A 22510-nucleotide genomic window follows, 5' to 3' on the forward strand; every position below is an offset into this window, starting at 1 on the left:
TTATAACCTAAGCACCTCTCCACAGCTCTAGAAACTTTTATATTATTAGGAACTGGTTTAAAGCCACCAACTCATTTCATATAGGCCAAACAACCATTACATTCTAATGTCTTATTTTAGCAGCCAGTTAGAAAGTCGCACATCAGCTGGCCACTGAGTATTACAGATTCATCCAACACACTTCAGTTTTATTCTACTAGGTAACTTAAACATTCTTTGGTTAATTATCACTCCACCATCATCACCCACATTTTACTTTCACATAACCATTCTTTTGAAGCCATCAGCATCAAATATGTTATTTCCTGAGGGAGCCCAATTCAAAATGCCTTTACAAAGATTTATGGTATGTTCTCAGCTTTGTATCACGATTTAGATAATGACTCGATCAGTTTAATTGTGATTTAATGCTCTTCCATTATGTTGCTCTTCCACAAAATGTTATTTTATCAATTTTTTGCTTCTGAGAAAAATATAGTGCCCTTGCTTTGACCTTGTCAAACATGGACACTCATCCAGTAACTTGTTTCACACCTCTGAACAGATAAAATTGGCAACAGAGCAGAAATGTGATATTTAGAAACATGATCCAGAGTTTCTTTATTTAGCCTTCATCTGGGTGGCATTCTCACTGCAGCCTACAAGGCTGCAGAACTTTCTACAAATGCGTCAGTTCCATACTAGCCTGAAAGAGTGTCAGCCAGTCAAAAATAAAAACTGAATCACCCTGTATTCTCTGTCCTTTCTTAGTGAATAACTGCTTCTAATCAGGACAACTAAATATACAAAGTAACATATTCAAGATACATCTATACAACATATTATACTATTACAGCATCTACAAGTTAAAAGTATACTTATATTTGTTATATTCTGGAGGACTGCCAATGCAGAAGATAAAGGCTTCATTACCCTTTTTCATACTTTTAATATAAAAGTCTAATCAAAATAATGTATTACTACTTAAACAATAGCCACCAGAGTACACTTTTCATACACCCCTCATAAAATTAATTCAAGCTCAAAAATGTTTTTCCTATATTGTACATGTTTTCATCAAGAAAAAAAAATGTGTATTTCCATGTATAAACTATTTTCCTGATCTCTCCTTCCCATCATACTTCTGCTCTTTCCCTCTCCTGCTCACAAAAAAAGTATTTGATCTTCAAGCCACCATACCTATGCTGTGCCCTTTCATGCCAACTTTAAATCAACACTGCCACAGAAATTAGCAGATATCCAGGATCCTTATTTTGCCAAGAGTGTTATCTTGTACAGCTCCCATAACAGAAGGAAATCTTATTTGGCCAGAAAACTCCGTGGGCTGATACGCATAAAATATAGATTAAATAGACAGTCTTCCTATTGTGGAATATCCCCTACCCCAGTAATTCCAAGGCTACAGAGGTGGTGTTTGCTAAGGGAAAAAGAAAAAGAAAAGGCTATTATGTTATATATAGGGAGCAAAGGGTAGTGTAGTGAGCACTAATCACAAGTTCAGGCCATCCCAAATGAGGCAAATGCATCAACACACAACCAAAATCAGTCAACGCTTTTCAAAATTTGCCCCTAAGTGACACAGTCATATAAAAATATAATCACAAAAGTATCACACAATAATATAAAATTCATATTTTAAATAATAATGGACACCTAGCTCTCATAAAGTACCTTCCATCAGTTGATCTTAGAGCACTTTACCAAAGTGGTAAAATGGGGAATGATCCTGACAAGTGGGAAAATGAGACACAGAAGTGACTTGTCTGAGGTCACCCAGCAAGCCATTGATGGAGACAGGAATAGAACCCAGATACCAAACAAGCTTTACATCAAACAGCCTAATGATGGACGTACAGCCTACTGCTATGCAAACTCAGTCTGCTTATTGGTGGGTTAGCACAAGCAGGCAGAATCCCTGGAATACTGACACAGGCACAACCTCAATAAACAACAAAAACCTGTTTATTTATTACCGAGAGAGAGAAAAGAGGCAGCTTGCCTACTGCAGAGGGTGTTACTAGTTTTTCCCCTCTTTCCCCATGGCAGGAAGCACTCATACCTCAGAATTTCCTCTCACAGTTACTTCCTGAGATGGAGAAACAGGGTCCTTCACATGTGAGGGGAGCCACACCCTTTAGAAACTGTGAATGTGCTAGTCACCCAGCCAGCATGTTACAGCTGTTGCAGTGCTCCTCCACACCTTTACATCTACAAAGCAAACAGCAAGATAATCAAAAGAACTATGTAAACACAATCTTTACACCAAACTGGGAGCCCAATATATTGACCACTGCCCTACAAAAGGAAATATCACTTTTGACATTTACTATTCCTTCATATCCGGAACAAGGAAGTAACTTCCCCAGTTGAGTGCCAAGTTTTAATATCTGAGTTTCTGGTGCTAAATTAGCTACCCACACCAGTCTCACTCCTTTTTGTGTAGTCCCAAGGGAGCACGCCACTAGCAAATCACCAGATGGATCCATAGTGTCCTCTCCAACAGTATTTGCTTTTCCCATCACTGGGCTGGAACTAACACTTCCACTCTTGAGGGGATTGTTACAACCTCTGCCACAGTTCCCCTACACACACTGGTGGTATAAATCCAACAAAATACAGGAATATATTTTCCAGTTACAGTGTACATTTTATTCCCCATGCAAAAATGTGGAAGATATATGCATTAATTATATTTATATCTATATGGGGATGGGGTTGATGGATTGTGTTGCTTAGTGAGGGTTAAGTCAGTCTTAGATCGTTTTGGGTTGCAGAATTTTAAATGTCCAAACTTCCCACATTTCCAGAAGGCTCAATCCTCCACAATGTTCCCTCATTCACTCCAGTGCCCCTTTGCCCTCCAATCAGGTGCTGGCTTGTTCCTCCAATGAAAACCCAAACACATCTCAATGTTGGTACCTTCTACTAATATGGAGTCACCTGCTGTCTTTCCATCTGAAATTGTCTAACTTCCCGGATTAATATTTCCACTGCTTTCTCAGACACTAAATTACTTTGTCAGTCCTTTCACTGCTGGGTCCCTGAGTTCTGTATCCCTGAATCCTTGTAGCTGCTTCTGTTTTTCTAACTCATGGATCTCTTCCGGTTTACTGGTAAGAGCAACTGTGGACATTGTCTGGCTAACCCAATAAGGACAGTTTTAAACAAGGTCTTATGGTGGATGGTGACAAAAATCAGCCCATGAGCATCGAGGCTCAAATAATGAAGACAAGGGGAAAGGGCTGAAGTCTGGAGAAGGGACTAGAAACCACAACTGCAGTAAAGACACAAGAAGAAAAACAACAGGGAAGTCTGCAAAATATCTTTGATGCCTGTATACCTATGCAAGGAGTATGGGGAACAAGCAGGATGAAGTGGAAGTCATGATATATGAAGAAACTTATGACTTAACTGGTGTTACAGAGACTTGCTGGGACAATTTCCATTATCTGAGGGCCAACATTGAGGGATATGGCTTGTTCCAGAAGGATAGGTATGGAAATAAAGGAGAAGGCATTGCGCTGTATGTCAAGAATGTATACACTTGCTCTAAGGTCTTAGAGCAGAGGTAGGCAAACTAATGTGGACCGTCCTGCCTGGCCCCCGAGCTCTTGGCCTAGGAGGCTCGCCCCAGCCCCTCCCCCGCTGTTCCCCCTCTCCCACACCTTAGCTCACTCACTCCACCGCTGGCGCAATGCTCTGGGCAGCGGGGCTGTGAGCTCCTGGGGCAGCACAGCTGCAAAACTCGGCTGACCTGGTCTCTGTGCTGCGTGGTGGCGGCGGTGGCATGGCCTGGCTCCAGCCAGGTGGCAGCAGATGTAGCGCCACCAGCCATAGCACCACCAGCCACCAGTGCTCCAGGCAACGCAGTAAGGGGGCATGGATGGGGGGAGAAACGGGGTTGAATGGGGGCAGGGGTCCCGGGGGGGGAGTCAGGAAGGAGGGGGTGTTGGGTGGGGTGGCAGGGGGCAGTCAGGGGACAGGGAGAAGGGGTGGTTGGATGGGGCAGGGGTCCCAAAGGGGCCGTCAAGAATGAGAGATGGGGTTGGATGGAGATGAGTCCAGTGTTATTTAATATCTTTATTAATGACTTGGCTGTAGGAATAGAGAGCATACGAATTAAATTTGCGAAGACACAAAGCTGGAGGATGGAGGGAGGGAATCGCAAACACTTTAGAGCAGTGGTTCCCAAACTGGGGTTCATTAATGTTACAGGAGGCTCTCAGGAAAAAATTCCCTAATGGCGGACAGAGCTGTCCCTAGCAACCCCGGCACGGGCCAGTAGCCTGGATTTCCAAGAACTAAGCAGATCAAAGCAAACATATCTACCACACTGAGGAGATTTAAATTTCAAGACTCCTTATAAGAAATGGAAAGGGAGGTGGATATTTTTTGCTGTTTTTAAAATTAAATAGGCAGCTAGTGTTGTTTTTAAAATTATTATGAAGAACAAGTTTAAGCTTTGTTGTAACGTGTATCGTTTGCCTGGCCTGCTCAAGATCTGAATGCTTGTGTAAGAGGAACTCTCTGAGTTGGCTTCTTAAATACTTTCAAGCTGTTTCAAATCTGATACTCCTTGATGAAACATATAAGCTTTGTCTTATAACAGGTTTATTCAAAGTGATACAAGCTATGAAAGTGAGATCTCAGAAGACTGTTGCCATTTTCATATTGTAATAAAAAATACTATAATGATAAATAATAATAAATAGTGTGTAATAAGCATGTCATAAAAACTAATTTTATATTTCCAAGATCACTTCTTTTATAATTTATACTCAGGTAAAGGAGAAAATCCCTGGAAATATTCATTTTTAGGAGGGGATTCGTGAGACTTGACATTTTAGTAAAAGGGGTTCACAGGTTGTTAAAGTTTGGGAACCACTGCTTTAGAGGACAGAGCTAAAATTAAAAGGGATCTTGCTAAATTAGAGAACTGGACTATAGACAACAAAATGAAATTCAACAAAAATAAATGTAAGGTGCTGCACTTAGGGAAGAAAAATCAGATGCACAAATACCGAATGGGGGATAATTGGCTTGGCAGCAGCACAGCTGAGAAGGATCTGGGAGTTGTGGTGGATCACAACCTCAACACAAGTCAACACTGCAATGCTGTTGCAGAAAAAGCAAATATAATTTTGGGTTGCATTAACAGAGACATTTCATGCAAGTCACAGGAGATGATAGTACCACTCTACTCAGCACTGGCTAGGCCTCTGCTGGAGTCCAATTTTGGTCACCCACCGCTGTACAGGACTGGTCAGTTCATAACTCTGAGGTATTACTGTACTACACTTAGAAAGGAAAAAATCAAATTCACAGATACAATATGGGGAATAACTAGATAGCGAGCACTACAGCTGAAAAGGATGTGGGACTATAGTAAATCACAAACTGAAAATGAGCCAACAACACGATGCAACTGTGAAAAAGGTTAATATCGTTCTGGGGTGTATTTACAGGAGTGTTGTATGTAAGAACAGGAAGTAAATTACTCCACTGAAGTTGGCACTGGTGAAGCCTCAGCTGGACAACTGTGTCCATTTCTGGGCACCATACTTTGGTAAAGATGTGGATAAATTGGAGAGAGTCCAGAGGAAAGCAACAAAAATGATAAAAGGTTTTGAAAACCTGACCTATGAGAAAAAGTTTAAAAAACACTGGGCATGGTTAGTCTTGAGAAAAGATGACCAAGGGGGGGAAATCTAATAACAGTCTTACGTTAAGGGTTGTTATAAAGAGGATGGTTAACAATTGTTCTCCATGTCCACTGCAGGTAAAATAAGAAGTAATGGGTGTAATCTGCAGCAAGGGAGATTTAGGTTAGAAAGTTTTTCCTAATATCTAACTATAAGGATAGTTAAATACTGGAATAGATTTCCAAGGGAGGCTGTGGAATCCCCATCACTGGATTAGAGAACAGGTAAAACAAACACCTATCAGGAGAGGTCTAGCTAGATATATTTGGTCCTGCCTCTGTGCAAGGGAATGGACCAGATGACCTCTAGAGTTCCCTTCCAGCCCTGCATTTCTAAGAATTTATGGTGTTGTAGGAAACTGAAGGGAATAGAGAATCAAAGGGGAAGAGGAATAGAGGATCAGAGAGAAATGGGGAAGGACAACTGGTGCATGGGAGAAATGAAAAATGTAGTTACTTCTTAATTACCAAATGAAACTGAATGACTGGGTAGAGTATGTTTTCAACAATATGGCCACTCTTTGTGATAATTTACTACGATGTTAGTAAAGGAAACACTGCTAGGTCTGTCTCCTAGATCAAAATCTACTCTTTTTTCCACTATACTAGAAGAAAAGGAACCAGACAATAGTGACAAGACACAACCAAACTTTATAAAACAAAACAAAAACCCCAAAATTTTAATTGTAAAAATCAAACTTAAGTATTTCAAAATATTTGCATGTTATTTTAGTTTGACATTTAAAGCTGTAAAGTTTCCGCAGCTACATCAAGGAACAGTTGCATAGGGTCACTGTCATGCTAAGATGAAAACAATGCATTTACAAACATAAGTAAACCATAATCCAAACAAGTTTTAAAACTTGACTCAAAAAGGGATCAAAGAGGGTTTCTATTAAGGAAAGGGTGGACCTTCCTACCACGACTTTTATTCATGTGCCTTAATAGTTGGCCTTTTTAATTAATTATTTATTTGGCTGGGAAGGGAGCATCCTACACTGCTCCCTTAATTTTCCCTCACTACTCTATAATTTTGAAGTTAAAGGAATGCTAAGGTTAAAAATCGTGGGTCTAATTTTTCATACCTTGGCATCTTGTAGTCACTTACATCCACTGATTTTTAAGTCAGAAGGAACCACTATGATCATGTAGCCCAGTAATTCCTGCTCTGAAGAGAATTATTCTTCCCTACTATACAAGTTAATAAAACTGAGCCCAATAAATGTATTTTCCTTAGTTTACAAGTGCTAAATTGTATTGAACACCATGCTAGTTAAAATGTGTTAGTTCAAATACATAAAAGGTTGTTACAAGAAGGAGGGGGAAATTGTTGTTCTTAAGCTCTGAGGATAGGACAAGAAGCAATGGGCTTAAATTGCAGCAATGGAGGTTTTAGATTGGATATTAGGGAAAACTTCCTAACCGTCAGGGTGGTTAAGCACTGGAATAAATTGCCTAGGGAGGTTGTGGAATCTCCATTATTGGGGATTTTTAAGAGCAGGTTGGACAAACACCTGTCAGGGATGGTCTAGATCAGAGGTGGGCAAACTATGGCCTGCTGGATCATCCTGCCTGGTCCCTGAGTCCCGGCTGGGGAGGCTAACCCCTGGTGCCCTCCCCGACTGTCCCTCTCCCCCACAGCCTCAGTGCGCCACGCCGCCTGCGCTCTGGCCCACCGCTCCTGCCGGGCAGCACAGTAGCGTGACTGCCTCAGGCATGGTAAGGGGCCAGGGAGTGGGGGGACCTGGGGGGTAGTCAGGGGACAAGGGGGTGGTTGGATGGGGTGGAGGTTCTTGCGGGGTGGGTCAGTCGGGGATGGGGAATGGGGTCCGGGGTTGGAGAGACATGGGAGTCCCAGGGGTCCTGTCAAGGGGCGGGGGTGTGGATTGAGGTCAGAGCAGTCAGGGAGAAGGGGGAGTTGGCTAGTGTGTGGAGTCCCTGGGGGGCAGCTAGGGGCGGGGGTGGTCAGGGGACAAGGAGCAGGGGGGTTGGATGGGTCGGGGGGTTCTGAGGGGGCAGTCAGGGGGCAGGACATGGGAGGGGGCAGATAGGAGGCGGGGGAAGGCTATTTGGGAAGGCACAGCCTTCCCTACCCAGCCCTCCATACAGCTTTGCAACCCCGATGTGGCCCTCGGGCCAAAAAGTTTGCCCACCCCGATCTAGATAATACTTAGTCCTGCCATAAGAGCAGGTGACTGCACTAGATGACCTCTCGAGGTCCCTTCCAGTTCTATGGTTCTATGATACATTTTCCCCCAATGCAGATACGGCCATAGTGATTAGAGAACAAATTGTATTTGCACTTGACAGCACTGGCCATGTAATCAGTCCACTGTCTCCTCCATTTCTGTGGGTCTTTTGAAACAGCAACAGGAGAAGGAAAAACATTTTGAAAAACAGAAAAATAACTGTAAAACTACAACAATTTGCAGGGAGCTGGGGAGGGGGCAGGGCCAGGCGCCTCCATTAGGCGACCCTAGGTGGTTGCCTAGGGCGCCAGGATTCGGGGGGTGGCATTTTGTGCACTCCCCACGGGGCGCACAGGAGCTTCCGGTTCCGCTCCCGTCACGCCACTGAAGAAGGACCTTGTGCAGATGTGCCGCGGAAAACAGTGGCAGGCACTTGAGCAGCTCAATGACTGCCGCTGTCACCTGCGGCATTTCGGCGGAGGCTCCTTCTTTGGCGGTGTGAGGGGAGCAGAACTGGAAGTTCCAGCGCGCCCTCTGGGGAGCGCACAAAATGCCACCCCCTGAATTCTGCCTAGGGCACCAGAAACTCTGGGTGGGGGGCAGGCAGCTGTTTTACCTGAAGCTACTCTGAACTCATTTTTAAGCTGACTGGATATCTAGCCCCTGATGTTCCCTTCATTCAAATATATTTAAACAAGAGACAACAGCCAATTTCAAACAAGGTGGCCATTGGTTCCATTGTGCAAAGGATCAGAGGGATAGCCCTGTTCGTTTGGATCTGTAAAAAGCAACAGAGAGTCCTGTGGCACCTTATAGACTAACAGATGTATTGAAGCATGAGCTTTCCTGGGTGAATATCCACTTCCTCAGAGGCAATGTAATTGTGCAAAGGCTGCTCTGTGTGTCCCGTTGTGCCAATATCATGTGTCAAGCCGTTTGCACGCCGCTCCCGTGTGGCACTGCACGTCCCACAGGGCGCCTGTTGTTCTCGTGGGAGAGCAACAGAAACTTTTGTTGCAAGCGGCACTGCCACGGCGAAAGCCAGGGCTCCCTGGAGCCGGGATTGGCACAACCCGCCTTCCTGCGCCTATCCCCAGCGCACGCGGCGATGCGCCGAAAGCGGCTCCTCTGTAAAGCCAACGCCCCCTCCCCCGGGGAGCTGCACCTTTCCGCCAGCTTCCCCCGGGGCAGGTGCGCTGCGCCCGGGCCGGACGGGGAACAATATGGGTCCCCCCGGAGCTTCCATGCGGTAGCAGGCGGGGCTGCCCGAGCCAGGGGCTGGAGGGGGGCAGTGCCCGGCGCTCACCTCGGCGGCGGGGATGCGGAACGCCCGGCCGATCTGCTCGTACAGCTCCCTCACGCTGGTGAAGCCCCCGACGCGGCCGGTGGGGCTCCCGTGCGCCAGCTGCGTGTGGAAGAGCAGCCGGGCCCCGGGCTGGGCAGGGGCGGGCGGCGCGGCCGCAGCATCGCCTCCCCCGCGGGCCGCGGCCGCCTCCTCGCTCTCCACCAGCTTGCAGGTCTCCTTGGACTTGCCCTTCTTCTTGCCCCGCAGCCGCAGAGGCATGGCGCGCGCCCCAGCGGCCTGGGGACCCTGCTGCTCCCCCCGCCCCCCGCTGGACTCTGCCCTCGCTCGGACTGCCGGCTGGCACACCCATCCCCGCCGCCAGGTGATGGCAGCCGCCCGCCGGCCAATGGCAGGCACCGGGCGAGCCCAGCGGGAGGGAGCAGTTTGGCGCAGTGCCCGGGGCCGCACCAAGCCCCGGGGCCGCTTAAAGGAATCCCGCCTGTCGCGGGGCGGGAATGAAGTTGTTAGGGCTGGGCTGTAGGGCCCTGCTGCTGCTCCCGCTCGCAGCCATGCGCTGCCTTCCGGGCACAGGTACAAGAACCTTTGAGGTGGATGCAGCAAGGGCCAGCGATCTGCCCCACCTTTGGGACAATGGTGATCTTTCATTGACAGAGCCAGAATACCTGTCCCCTCTCTCGCTGTATCCCCTTCACTGAGGAGCAAGTTACAAGAGGTAATTTGCAGTAGACGACACAGATGTGCAGGAAAAGCACAGATACAAATAGGAAGAATGGAGGGTGGCTGATAGGAGGAGAACTCAGAATAAGGGGATGAAATCAGGAAAGAGAACATGAATGCTAGATATCATTCATAAATAAGACTGCCAGTCAAAGATCTGTTATAGTATTAAAGTTTCCAAAAGGAAGCAATACAAGCTTCTTTGCTTGGGATATTTAAAACTAAACTGCATCATTAAAACATAGTCAATGTACAAAAAAATATAATCACAATTCTGCAGTGGCTGAAGGATGGACCATAGCTTGTAATAATGAAGATTGTTTCCATCCCTACATGCTGAAGCCATGATTAAACTGTACAGTGTATTAAGCTATTTAGCCAAGTGCTTGTGGTTCCCATTTCAAAAGCAAGATACTAAATATTGATCAAAACAGATCTGTATCCAGGATACCATAAGACAAAAAATAGCATAGAAAAGGATTCTTACCAACCCTGGTTTATATAAAGTAATTCAACTGCAATTATATGTAATGTGGCTATAATTCTTTCAAAGGTCACTAACACTAACTTCTTAAGCAAAGCTTTAGAGGCTTCTTAATGGCACCTGTTCCTCACCAGCAATGGCATTAGAACCTTAAATTTATACATATTTTAAGAATATATTATCTAATATTTTTACTAAGCCAAAAAGTTAACCTTCATTATTTATACAATGGGTTTGTTGAGTGCAATAAATGTACTAGAAAGTATTGATTTTATACATTTCGCCAGTCTAAAAAGTGTTTTTTCTTTCATTTACATCAGAATAACTCCAACTTCAATGGAGTTACTCCTGATTTACACTGGTGTAAGGGACTCTAGTCCCAAGGGTGCACGACAGTGGAACATATGCAGCAGCCTCTCACAGTCCATGGGAATTCTCAGTGTAAGATAATGTGGAGAGGCAGCATTAACTTACACCAATTCCCCCAGCACTCAGTAACCACTGGCCTCCTCACCCCTGAGGGAAAACAGGATGTCTGGGAAGTGGCAGCACCCATAGCCAGGTGCACATAAGGAAGTGGTTACGGAGGATCTTTATACAGATGACATCCAGATGTAGCAAGATCTTAGAAGAGATACATATTGTTGATGCTAAATTCTTTGCCAATTCCATGGGAACAAACAACAATCCCCAATGGCATGCTCAGTCAGGAACTCTGTGCTGGGCTGTCCTGCAATGACTCAAGAGTGGGAGTACCAATCTCCAGCAGACTGTTAAGAAGCAGGGCACAAACCCCAAATTGGTTGAGAGTTCTATATACTTAGATTTCACCAACCAATTAAGTGTAAACTCCTCAAGCACTAACAGCCTTAACATGGAATCACAAACAGTCCCCTTGGATACCCTGATCTCTCTTGCCACCCAGGTGAGCCTACATTTGTGATAGATGGTCCCTTACACCAAAGATCACAGCAATGTTCAGGTTACTCCCAGTCCCAAAGGACTGGTCACTTACCACAGGTCAGTTGTAACTTTTCTTTTGTGTGAAATCTAACACTTGTAGCCAATTCTATAATAAACTAAAGATTTATTAACTAGAAAAAGGAAATAAGAGTTATTTACAAGGTTTAAAGCAGGTAAACATATATACACAGAAATGAGTTCCAGTCTGAAGTTTCAACAAGTAATAGAAGCTTCTACAATAAGCAAGCTGTATAGGTCCTTTAGGGCTAAGCACTGGAGATCTTTTTCTTATACTGAGTAATTCTTGTCCCCCAGAGTAGAAGCAACATAAAAAGATATGGTTCCTCCTTGCTGGGGTTTTTTATTTCCTTCTCCCATTCTGCTTTGAGCTGCAAAGTCAGCTGATGGGAGAAAATCATTTGCAAGACTCATCTTCATATGCGGAGATGAGTAAACAACAAAGTCTTTTGTCCTCTTTAATATTCCATTCTAGTCTGTCTGGTGTCGATGGGCCTTCCCTGTCAGTGGAGATCAGCACTTTACACTAGTTAATGTGTTTCTCCTGTCTAATGATTTCCACTTACAGAAGCTTACAGTGAAAACACTCAAATATTACTTTATACTATGGCATACAGATGTTGTGAGATTAATGCATGTAGCAACTTAGAACCAATCCATAAAGTTAAAACACATAATTCTAGTACCAATTTTAACAATACTAACACACAGGTGAGCCAGACTTATTTCAGCTATGTATTTGTCAGTATTCAAATGAGACATGGGTATTTAGCATAACCTGGCACCTGGTATGCCAACATCACACTCTACAACTCATACCTCATGGCGTTTCCACTCCCTTGCAGGGGAATAACCCATGTAGGGGCCAGTTTGTCCATGAGCGATTTACATTTTTGACACACTATAAAATGAAAAGATTCAACTCTATCAGATTTTTAAAAAGTGAAACAATTTGGATCCTACCTGATTAGTATGTAATACATTTCACTGGAGATTCTGTTCAAATAAGCATTCAGCAAGCTGTACGCTATCTATTCTTGAAACTTTTGCTTTCAAAACTGAGTGCTCTCATTAATTTTCTAGTACTTCCCAGTAATCAAAAATACCACGAGATAAATCAAGATCCCTATTTTAACACTTCATTTTCCAGTCCTGACTGAAACCAGAAAGTGCAGAGGCAGATGCCTCTTTTCCTTTCTTCTTTTTAAGTAAAGCTGATTTTTTAAAAAACAAATATAGTTTGGATTCCTTTTGATTTTTTTTTATCTGAACCACTATGACAGTCTGAAGCCTGGGAACCTTGAAATTACACTGATTATTAAACATCTCTTTTTTTAGTCCCTTTTTTAATACTTGAGATCCTATACAAGGAATGTCTAAGCACTGTATTACCACAGAATTTAGCACATTAACTAAATTCTCTTTCACTGCTCACCTTGTTCCATTACTCTAATCCTCCTTCCCTTTCCATAATTTCACATTCTCCTCCTTGTTCTGTATAAAAATACACTTTCTATAACAAATTATAATGTAGGAGTCTGGAAAGAGAAATAATTAGAAAAATTCAGTTGAGTCCAGTTATAGGCTGGTAATTAACTGTTCTAAAGTTGTAATTGATAGGAACATTCTGCCCTTCTCTACACCATTCCCAAATCACTTGGGTGATGGGCATGCACTGCTCATGATTTGGCAATGCTGTTTGATAAATTTTGCATGCGTGGCCTTAGATGTGTCTGGCAGCTCCTCTCTAGAGTTCCCTCCTTATTCAAACATTCTCACTCCAGCCCTCCCCCCACTCTTCTTCAGTTTTTCCGACACCTGTCCATCCCTATACCCTTCAATCTCCATTCAGGAATACTACAACTTGAAGGCCCTGGGCTTCAAAGGAGCAGCCTTGAACCAGGATATGCACTGAAGACAAAAGTACACCTCTACCTTGATATAACGCTGTCCTCGGGAGCCAAAAAATCTTACCTTGTTATAGGTGAAACCGCATTATATTGAACTTGCTTTGATTCACCGGAGTGCACAGCCCCGTCCCCCCAAAGCACTGCTTTATCGTGTTATATCTGAACTGGTGTTATACTGGGTCGTGTTAGATGAGGTAGAGGTGTAAATGAAATGAATCACAGTCATGATGAGTGTACACAGAGATATGGTGGTAAAGGTGAGAGAGAGGCAATTATTGGGAAACCTTGAAAATACTGAGGGAGCAAGAAAGCAAAGACCTAGAGGTGCTTGTGTCAGAGCTTTGTCACAGGCAGGAGGAGGAATGCCAATAGGAGGGGAATGAACGCACCTAGTATCAAAGGAAAGGTGCTCTACACATGCAAAAGGATGTCAGGTTGCTGCTCTGGAACATAGATGCAACTGGCTAACACTAAGAGTATGTCTACAATGCAATTAAAACCACATGGCTAGCCCATGCCAGCTGATTCAGGCTTGCAGCGCTGGGCCTGCAAAGCTCTTTAATTGTGGTGTAGATATTTGTGCTTGTTCTGGTACCCAGGCTCTAGGAATCTGCAAGGTGGGAGGGTTCCAGAGCTTGGGCTGAAGTCTGAGCTGGAACTTCTACATAGCAATCAGCTGGTTTGCGGTGTTCAAGAGGAAGGGAAGAAAGAGGGGAGGCTGCGCGTCAGGTCCTCGCTCCTCCCTCCAGCCTCCTGAATGCTGCAAGACAGCTGATTGCCATGGGCAGGAAGCGGGGGGACCAGGGGGAAGGCGCTGATCCGGGGGTTCCGCCAGTGGGCAGGAGGTGGGGAGAGGGTGTAGGGGAACTGATAGTGGGGCTGCCAACCTGTTTAATACTTGTATTAAATTGCTTGTTTAAAATTTATATAATGTCTTTTGTCTAGCAAAAAAAAATTCCCTGGAACCTAATCCCCCCTATTTACTTTAATTCTTATGGGGAAATTGGATTCACTTAACATCGTTTCGCTTAAAGTCGCATTTTTCAGGAACATTACAACATGCAGTGAGGAGTTACTGTACTTGAAAAATAAAGTGCTTCTCAACACATGAGCAAAGCTAGCAGAAACTGGTCCCTGGGAATCTATTTTCATCTTTGCATACACTATTGCAAGTGTTAAATTGGCAAAGTTATAAAGTGTGAGGTGTGATGTAAATCAGGTGGGATGAAGTGGAGAAGGATTAAATGGCTGTGGAGAATAATCTAGATCTTTTAACAGTTAATTTCCAGACACTGTGATGTTTGAGTTTTTTAATGGAGTGGGATTTTTGTAAAGTAATATTTTATACGGAATTAGCTGGACTCCACTGGAACACACTTTTATCCTTACCTCTTACTGACCGAGGTGAGGGGGGGAAGTTGTTTGTACTTTATGAGCACCAAAAGTTTATATCAGGGGTCTCAAAGTTCCAGCCTATGGGCCATCTGCAGCCCGAGAACCTCCCCATTGCGGACAGGGCCATCTCTAGCTATTCTAGGGCCCTACAAGGCACCCACGTGGGGGTGTGGAGCCCCAGGCCTCCGCAGGGGTGAGGGGGGCTGGCCCCAGGCCACTGTGGCAGGGGGGTGGCTGGCTGGCTTACCAGCGGTGCAGCTGGAGCCGGGTCCCTGCAATTCCCACTGCCGGTGAGAGCAGGTCCGGCCCTGCTGCACTCCTCAGGGCAGGGAGTGGGGGCAGGGCTGGAGCAGAGCATGAGTGGGAAGAGGCGAGGCTGGGGCAGGGGCTTTAGGGAAGGGGGTGGAGTGGGGGCAGGGCTGGGGTGGAGCAAGGGCAGGAGGAGGCAGGGTTGGGGCAGAGCTGGGCGAGGCCATGGGGTAGAGCCAGGGCAGGGGCTGGAGCAGCACACAGGTGCGCAGGGCACCAGGAAATTTGGTGACCCAAGTTTCCCAGTGCCCTACGCAGCTGCATACTTTGCATATGGGTAAGGACAGCCCTGACTGCAGCCTACGGAGGAGAGATGCAGGCAGACACACTGCTGGCAATGTCTGGTGCAGGCACTGCCCCCCGCAGCTCCCATTGGCTGGGGGAGAGGGACAGAAATACTATCACTAGTCGCCGGGCAGAGTCAGCCATGGAGGAAGCATCATTAGTTGCTGGGCAGAGTCAGCCATGGAGGCAGCAACACTTTTTTCCACAATGAATATAAACAAGTCAAAATATCAAGCACAACTGATGCACACCCTGCTGCAATCGTGAAGGTTTCAACTGCTCAGTCACTGAGGCCAAACATCAACAAACTGACAGAACTGAAGCGTTGCCAGGTATCTGGCAAATACTAAAAGCTCTCTGGCAGGCAAAGAATTGTATAAGGTTGCATGCCAGTTTTATTATTTATAAGAAATTCGAAATAAAAAATACAATATGAACATTTTCTTTTCTGAACACCATCTTCAGTGACATTATTGGAATGCTGAGAGGATTTGAAGACTGGCACTGGCCCTAAGCTAAACTGAGTTTGAGACCCCTTGTTTAAATCAAAGGTCAACAAAAGAGGAGCCCTGCTCTGACAAATCTTGTGAGACCTATGAAAGTAGGGCTCTGCCTTGCAAGACTTTAGCAAGAGGTGTGGGTGGGGAATTATACCTGCATAAAATATATCTTGCAATAAATCTTAAAAGAAAACTAAGTGCTTTTCTGTGTCCTTTTCGTACTCCCCCCTGCCCCCCCCCCAGCCCCCCGCTGCAGATTTTTCCCAGTCTCCAGAACCTGATTCCTGGTCTCTTGCACCTCATTCATTTCTCCATCCCCTGAGTTCCCTCTCACTACGTCTGCCTTTTTCCATGCTATCCTTCACTATGGTGATGCTATCTTCGGACACAGCCATGCTGTCCTTGGTCACTGCCACCATCTCCTGGGAGAGCTGCATTTCCTTCTCCCTCTGGGTCGTCCTGAGCCAGCCAGGTTTTTCGCTGTGAATGCCATAGGTTCTGAAAACAGTTGTCCTGAATCTTCCTTTATCTCCCCCTCAGGTTGCCCAGCCTGTCAGCAGTAGATGGTCCTTGATGGTCTGGCTGTTACTGGTGCTGTGGTGAGACTAAGGGAAAAAAAGAAGTTGCTTATTGTTCACATCCCAGACAAGTCATTATAGCTTTTAGTATTATGTATATGTGACCTTACCTCCCTGAAACTCTTCCCATTCTTCAAGAAACTTCAGCGACAGTCAGGGGTCTGTGTGTATGGAAGGTGCTGGGTGCATTTGAATTTCAGTCTACTGTATTTGCATTCATGCCGTCAGGGAAGGGGGGTGGTTGGAGTTGTATGTTTCAGGTTTATTTTTTCAGCTTTGTTTGTGTGGTGGAGGTGCTACTGTGGTGTCAGAGGTATAAGGCAGAGATAATAAGGGGCAAACTGGATAGCAATTCCTTCTATGTTCCCTTTAGGCTGTCCTCACTCTCAATAACCTTTCACTGAGGCTGGTCACTAGGAGGCAGAAAATGGTCTCATTCAAAAAGGCAAAGGGCAGATCAGGGAGATATGTTGTGAAGCTATTCACCAGGATGGTCCCCCCAGAAACGCTGCAGGAGTGGATGGGACTTACAAGCTATACGGGGGATGGGTGGCCACCTGAGCGTCCCTATAACATGAGAAACAAAATCAAGCTGTTTTTGAGTCTTAAGTTCTGATATATCTCCCCTGCAGACACAGGGAAAGTGAAGATAAAAATAGATAGGAACTTACAGTGATTGTTAGATACTATGAAAGTTACAACCAACCATTTGTACCTCAGCATGGAGTATTGTTTGTGCCTTCACTGGGCATGAAACAGGCAGTTATATCTCATGAAAACTAACCAAATTTATTTTCCTTTAAGCACCGTCTCAATAAAAACTGTTGAATTTTGCACAAATGAATGATTTTGGTTTCCAAATCTACCATAGGACGGGGTGAAGGAGAACAATGGTACAGACTGCAACTGTGCCATACTGAAATAACATCACGGGCCAGAGAGATGGGGCCTCCTAGCTCACATCTGCAACAATAATAAATTGTAAAAATAGATACTTACATGCCATAGTTTCCTACAAGAGATCTGACTCTTTGGCCTTGGCCCAGATTTTTGCTAGGAGTCGGGCTCAGATGAAGCAGAGCAGAAATCAGGGTTTGTTATATCAGGGCAGAACTGGGGCTAGCTTTTCAGTTGGCTGTCATCAGAGTCCTGAGTCACAAAAAGATCCTAGCTCAGGGGCAGCTTTTCTCTGGAAGCCTCCTGCTTACCCTCTGATAACCTATTCCACTTTGCAAGAGAATTCAAGAGTTCCCAATAAATGTGGAATTAGTGCAAGTAATGGGTTGTATTGTATTGTGTGGACATGTGGTCAAACTGGATTAACTTGATTTGATCTCGCTTAAAACTCCCATGTAGACAAGTCCCATGAAAGGGATTGTCAGAAGCTAGGCAGCTGGGAGTGGGGGGCCACCTAACCATTTCACTCCTGGTTAGCTTAGGAGAGGGGCTTAGGCATCTAAGCCACTCACCTGGTACATGTGACTGATGGGCTAGAGATAGGGATCTTCAGCCACAAACCTTCTCCCAGAGTTCAGTACCTAAACCAGCTTAGCTTAGATATTTTTTCAGCTTCTAAGGCATGGGCTACCTACCTACCTCCAGCTCATGCTCTGTATCTCCCTCACACTCACCCTACATTACCCTGAACTCCTGGCTGTCTTTGTGCAGGTGCCGTTACTCCACCTATTAGTAGCCTACATCTGGCCCTCCTTCTGCAGTGTCTGACTGGTACCAGGTCTTAGATGTGCTCAAAGTGCACTTATGGGATCAGGCCCTGCTGCCGAGATAGATGTTTCTGTACCTAGTTTTAAAATCGACTTTTGGGTCTCCAGAACTTTGGCTTGAGATAGGGCTCCAAGCAACATGTTAGCTTTAGGGTCACAGCAGCACTTATGCAGAAATGTAGGCACCTAAAGCAGTTGGGTGAAGGTGTTTGAAGAGTCACCTGAGCTTTGGCTTTGAAAATTTCAGTGGTACCTACATGGTCAAATTAGGCACCTATCTGCCTCTTTAAGTTCCTCAATTCCTTTAGGAATCTGTCCCTAAGTCCTATTGACTTTCAATGAGACATAAGCACCTAAGGGCTTCTCTACACTTATAATTACACCACTATAGCACTTCAGCATACATACTACCTATGCCAAAGGGAGGATTCTCCCTTTGGTTTATGTAGGTAATCCACCTTCCCAAGAGATGGTAGAATCCTTCTGTCAATCTACTGCTGTCTGCAAAGGGACATAGGTTGGCTTAACTTTTTACACCTCTGACTGACACAGTTAAACCCACTTAACTTTCTAGTGTAGACTAGGCCTTAGTCCCTTCTGGAAAAAAAAATGGAACTCAGGGCCAGATTTTTTTAAAAAGATTTAAGTGCCTAAACCAGCAGCAAGGTTCCTAGTAGGATTTTCGAGTGCCCAGGTGCCTAACTCCTGTTGATTTCAATGGAAGTGAGGCATCTAGATGCTTTTGAAAATCCCAATAGGCACCTGGCTGCTGGTTTAGGTACCTAAATCCCTTAACAAATCTAGTCCTCAGGCATTTTTGAAAGTTTTATCTGCTATCTATACAAAGTGTCTAATTCCTTTTGGAATTCTGCTAAACTCATCTTCCTCACCAACAGTAGGGGCAATGTGTTCCACAGGCTGACTGCATTCTGTGAAAAAAATATTCCCTCCCTAGAGAAAACTGTAAAATGTTTCAGAACGATGTGGCAGCTTTTTCTGTACTTCAAGTTTTACACCACATTCAGAAATGGTGAAATAAAAGAACTAAATTTTCTGTATGTGTAAACATACACTATTAGCAACTACTATGGAATTCTGCCAATTCAGGCCTGCTACTCTTACCTAAAGTTGGATATTGAAAAATATCTGCAGCTATTCAAAGTATTGTAGCTACTTAGATTATGGGTGTCCAAGACTTGGTTTCAAATGCTCAGCCTCATTTGCTCTTCACAGAGTTTATGGCATGTGGTTATGGCAAAAAATAAAAAAAAGTTAAAAACAAGTTTATTAAAAAACACATGAGAAATGCCATACAGAACATACTGAAACTGGAAATATTTTAAATGCATAAACACAATATATAACGATAACAATAGGCATAAGCAGTAGGTAGCAATTCATTTAAAAACTTTTTTTGCCTTTCTAGTCTCACTCCCCCAACTGTTCAGGTTCCCTGTTTGTTCAGGACTGCAAATGAATATGATTTACACTATCATATATGTCAACTGTATGAAAGAGAAACTGTAGTTAAAAAATTGACAGTATCTTCTAGGAATGTGTTGCTTTGAAAAATTGAAGTGGGATTCTTTTGTGCTAGGGCTCATTAAAAAAAAGGCTAACTAAATTAACCCTAACTCTCACAATCCACCTTTCTACAGAAAATCATTTCTATGACATTGCTAAACACCCTGTTATAACCTAAATTACTCAGAGAAGGTAACTAGTAGATTTCCACAGGTAAAAGAATGACTGCAAATAAGAGTAATATTATCTTCTTATAAAGAACAATAAATCTTCCCTTAAGAATGTCATTATTAAAGCACTGTGGCATGTTTTTAAAACCTAAGTTATGAAAGTAAGTCTGCAAGGCAATTATATGACCAAAACCATACTGCAACCAAGGGAACCAGCCCTATAGCATGTTATGATACTAGACTCAATTACTGAAGGCTCTCTCCTTCCCCTACATATGTTTTTTCACCTTAAGTGCTAGGTAACATGTTTCTATTCACAAAGGAACATATCCAAGTTCACTGAATTGACGGAAAGACTTCCACTGGCTTAAATGAGCTTCAGATCAGGCCCAAAAAGTTTCCTCAGAATCCTTTAGCTGCGAGCTGGGCTTTGTCCCTTCTCTCTTATGGAAGTGGTATATGGTTCAGCCCTTGAACTCTACAGATGTCCTGAGTTATGCATGATCTTGAAATGTGTGTGTAAGCCAAGCGCCTTTATTTACACCGTTCCATGGACAGCCTTCTGGAGCTAAGATACCATGTTGTCCTGCCAATGGTTGGACTGAAATCCATTCCTAGGGAATGGGTGTTAGCACCGATTAGTAGTATTCCCCAAGTGGATTTCTGAAGGGAGCATGTCACAGAGTGGCTATACCTGTACTCCTTTCTCCAGAGCCATGTGTTCTCCCCTAATGCTTCAGTACAGCCCTCACAAAATCTGGGGCAGCTGGAAGAAGGCTCACCTCTTTTGTGGGTTCAGAAGCTCTACAAACAGATTTAGCTAGCCTTTGCTTTGTGAAATGGAACGTAGCATGTGAGCCTTCAAATCTAAATGGTGTCAGTTAATGCTTTAGTCTCCTTAAATATCTGGATATTAAATGAGCATATTTCTACTATGAATTCTGATTTCTGATATTGGCGGGTAGCATCACATAGATAATCAAGAGATACATGAAATAAAGTACTTGGATGCTCAAGTACTTTATTAGAAATATGTGCACTGAGTTTTTGCGAAATGATTACATTTTACATGTAAGCAAAATACTGAATAAACTCTCTGATTAGGAAGATCTAAAGTAAGATACAGTGAGTGGTTTTCCCTGTATGTTTTACTGCAAGAGTCACCCGCGTGACTTGTATTTAACCATTCTCTTCTCATGCAGCATTACAGTATTCCCTCCCTCCACCCCACGAAAAGAAAATGAATATTCCACAAATGGATATAGATTGCACTTTTACAGCATGAATTTGCCAGTCTTCTGCATTTTCAGTGTCCTGCTGAAACAGTGTTAACACAGTCCATTCCTTTATGAAACAGGAAGATTTCTCCTAAGTACTTCTTTTGATGCTGGAGGTATATTGTCTGGGAAATTTACTTCAAATTCTATAATTAAGTCGCCACGTTGGTCGGGATTTTTGGGAAACGGCAACCCATATCCTATAATTCTTCTCCTCATCCCAGGCTTTACAACCTCATTTATTGTCATAGGTATGGTTCTTCCTTCTATTGTTGGCACGGTGACCGAGCTGCCACATAAAGCCTAAAACAAATAGTTCATAGCATGAGAAAGAGGCAACCATCAAAAGCTTCTTTATACTGAAAACTGAATTTTCAGATTACAGAATTAGAAAAAGCTGATATTGTGAATACATGGATTATTTTGCATAACTGAAGAGAACTGTCAAAACTGAAAGACAATATCTTATGTTGCTCCCTTTAAAAGGAGACGCTTGCCTTATTACCAATGTATCTCCAATATCAAACCAGTTATCAGTGCCCTAGGATGACAACTGAAGCAGTCATAAAAGGTTTACTCCTTGGTGCCGCATCCTAAACATCAACAGATAACGCAGTGATTGGTACAAACAGAACAAATGCGCTCAGTAATCCCACTGTCTTCTGCTCATGAATCTGTATCAAACAAGCAGCATCTCAGCTGGCATTAGACATTCAGAGTCCTAGCTCTACTGTGCTTAGCGTTACATAGAGTTTACATTCATTTAAAGACTCTTGCAACACTTGTTTTGCTCATAATTTGCTTTTTAAAATTATTTTAGGTGTACTATCTGACATTTAAATTGAACCTTTTCAATAGAGTGGGGTAATTTTTTTTGGCTAAGATGGAGAGGGGGGGTGTTAAAAAAATGCATTTTTCAGTGTCCCAAAACAGTTTGCAAATTTGGATTGAATTCAATGCATAGTTTTGGTCAAGAAAAAAAAATCTCAAACAATTTGAAATGTTTCATTTTGAAACGGTATTTTGAATTCAAATTTGGCCAACTAAAAAACAAAGAAGCAGGGGACGCAGGGTTGGAAAACCACCTGAAATGGCTGACTCAAAAACATTTTGTTTTGAATTGACCAAAACGTTTTGGTCAATTCAAAATGAACATTAAAAAAAAAATAAAGATTTTGGTTTTAAATCAAATGGGATTTTCTTTTCCCTCCTGGATTTTTTGGTTTGATCTCCAACCCCCGCCCCCAAATCTATTATTTGCTCACTCTGCTATCAATCTTCACAGTGTCCTTTTACATGCACATTTGTGATGTTCAAAGTAAAGCAAATACTAAAATACAAACCAAGGATTTTCCTTCTCTATATCATCAAGATATAATTTCTTGGCAAAAACAAAAACAAACTAAGCACTTTGTTTTTTAGTAGAGATAATTCCCACTAATCTCCTGTTTTATCTAAAT

The 22510-nt window shown here is 43.6% G+C and overlaps 2 protein-coding genes across 6 annotated transcripts in view; both read right to left on the minus strand.

The window, feature by feature from the left end:
- Nucleotides 1-9520, minus strand: part of GIPC2 (GIPC PDZ domain containing family member 2) — a 48523-nt gene extending 39003 nt beyond the window's left edge. Inside the window, exon 1 of the mRNA XM_050961900.1 lies at nt 9197-9520. Within this exon, the coding sequence (XP_050817857.1) occupies nt 9197-9454 (258 nt within the window). The 5' untranslated portion in view covers nt 9455-9520. The remainder of the gene's footprint in view (nt 1-9196) is intronic.
- Nucleotides 9521-19346: 9826 nt separating this feature from the next.
- The window catches only part of DNAJB4 (DnaJ heat shock protein family (Hsp40) member B4), a 41052-nt gene continuing 37888 nt past the window's right edge, over nt 19347-22510 (minus strand). For all 5 annotated transcript variants that reach the window (XM_050961891.1, XM_050961887.1, XM_050961889.1 and 2 more), the window contains one exon: nt 19347-21353. In XM_050961891.1, the coding sequence (XP_050817848.1) occupies nt 21120-21353 (234 nt within the window). In that variant the 3' untranslated portion in view covers nt 19347-21119. The remainder of the gene's footprint in view (nt 21354-22510) is intronic.

Source organism: Gopherus flavomarginatus, chromosome 7, assembly GCF_025201925.1.
Source record: "Gopherus flavomarginatus isolate rGopFla2 chromosome 7, rGopFla2.mat.asm, whole genome shotgun sequence".
NCBI lineage: Eukaryota > Metazoa > Chordata > Testudines > Testudinidae > Gopherus > Gopherus flavomarginatus.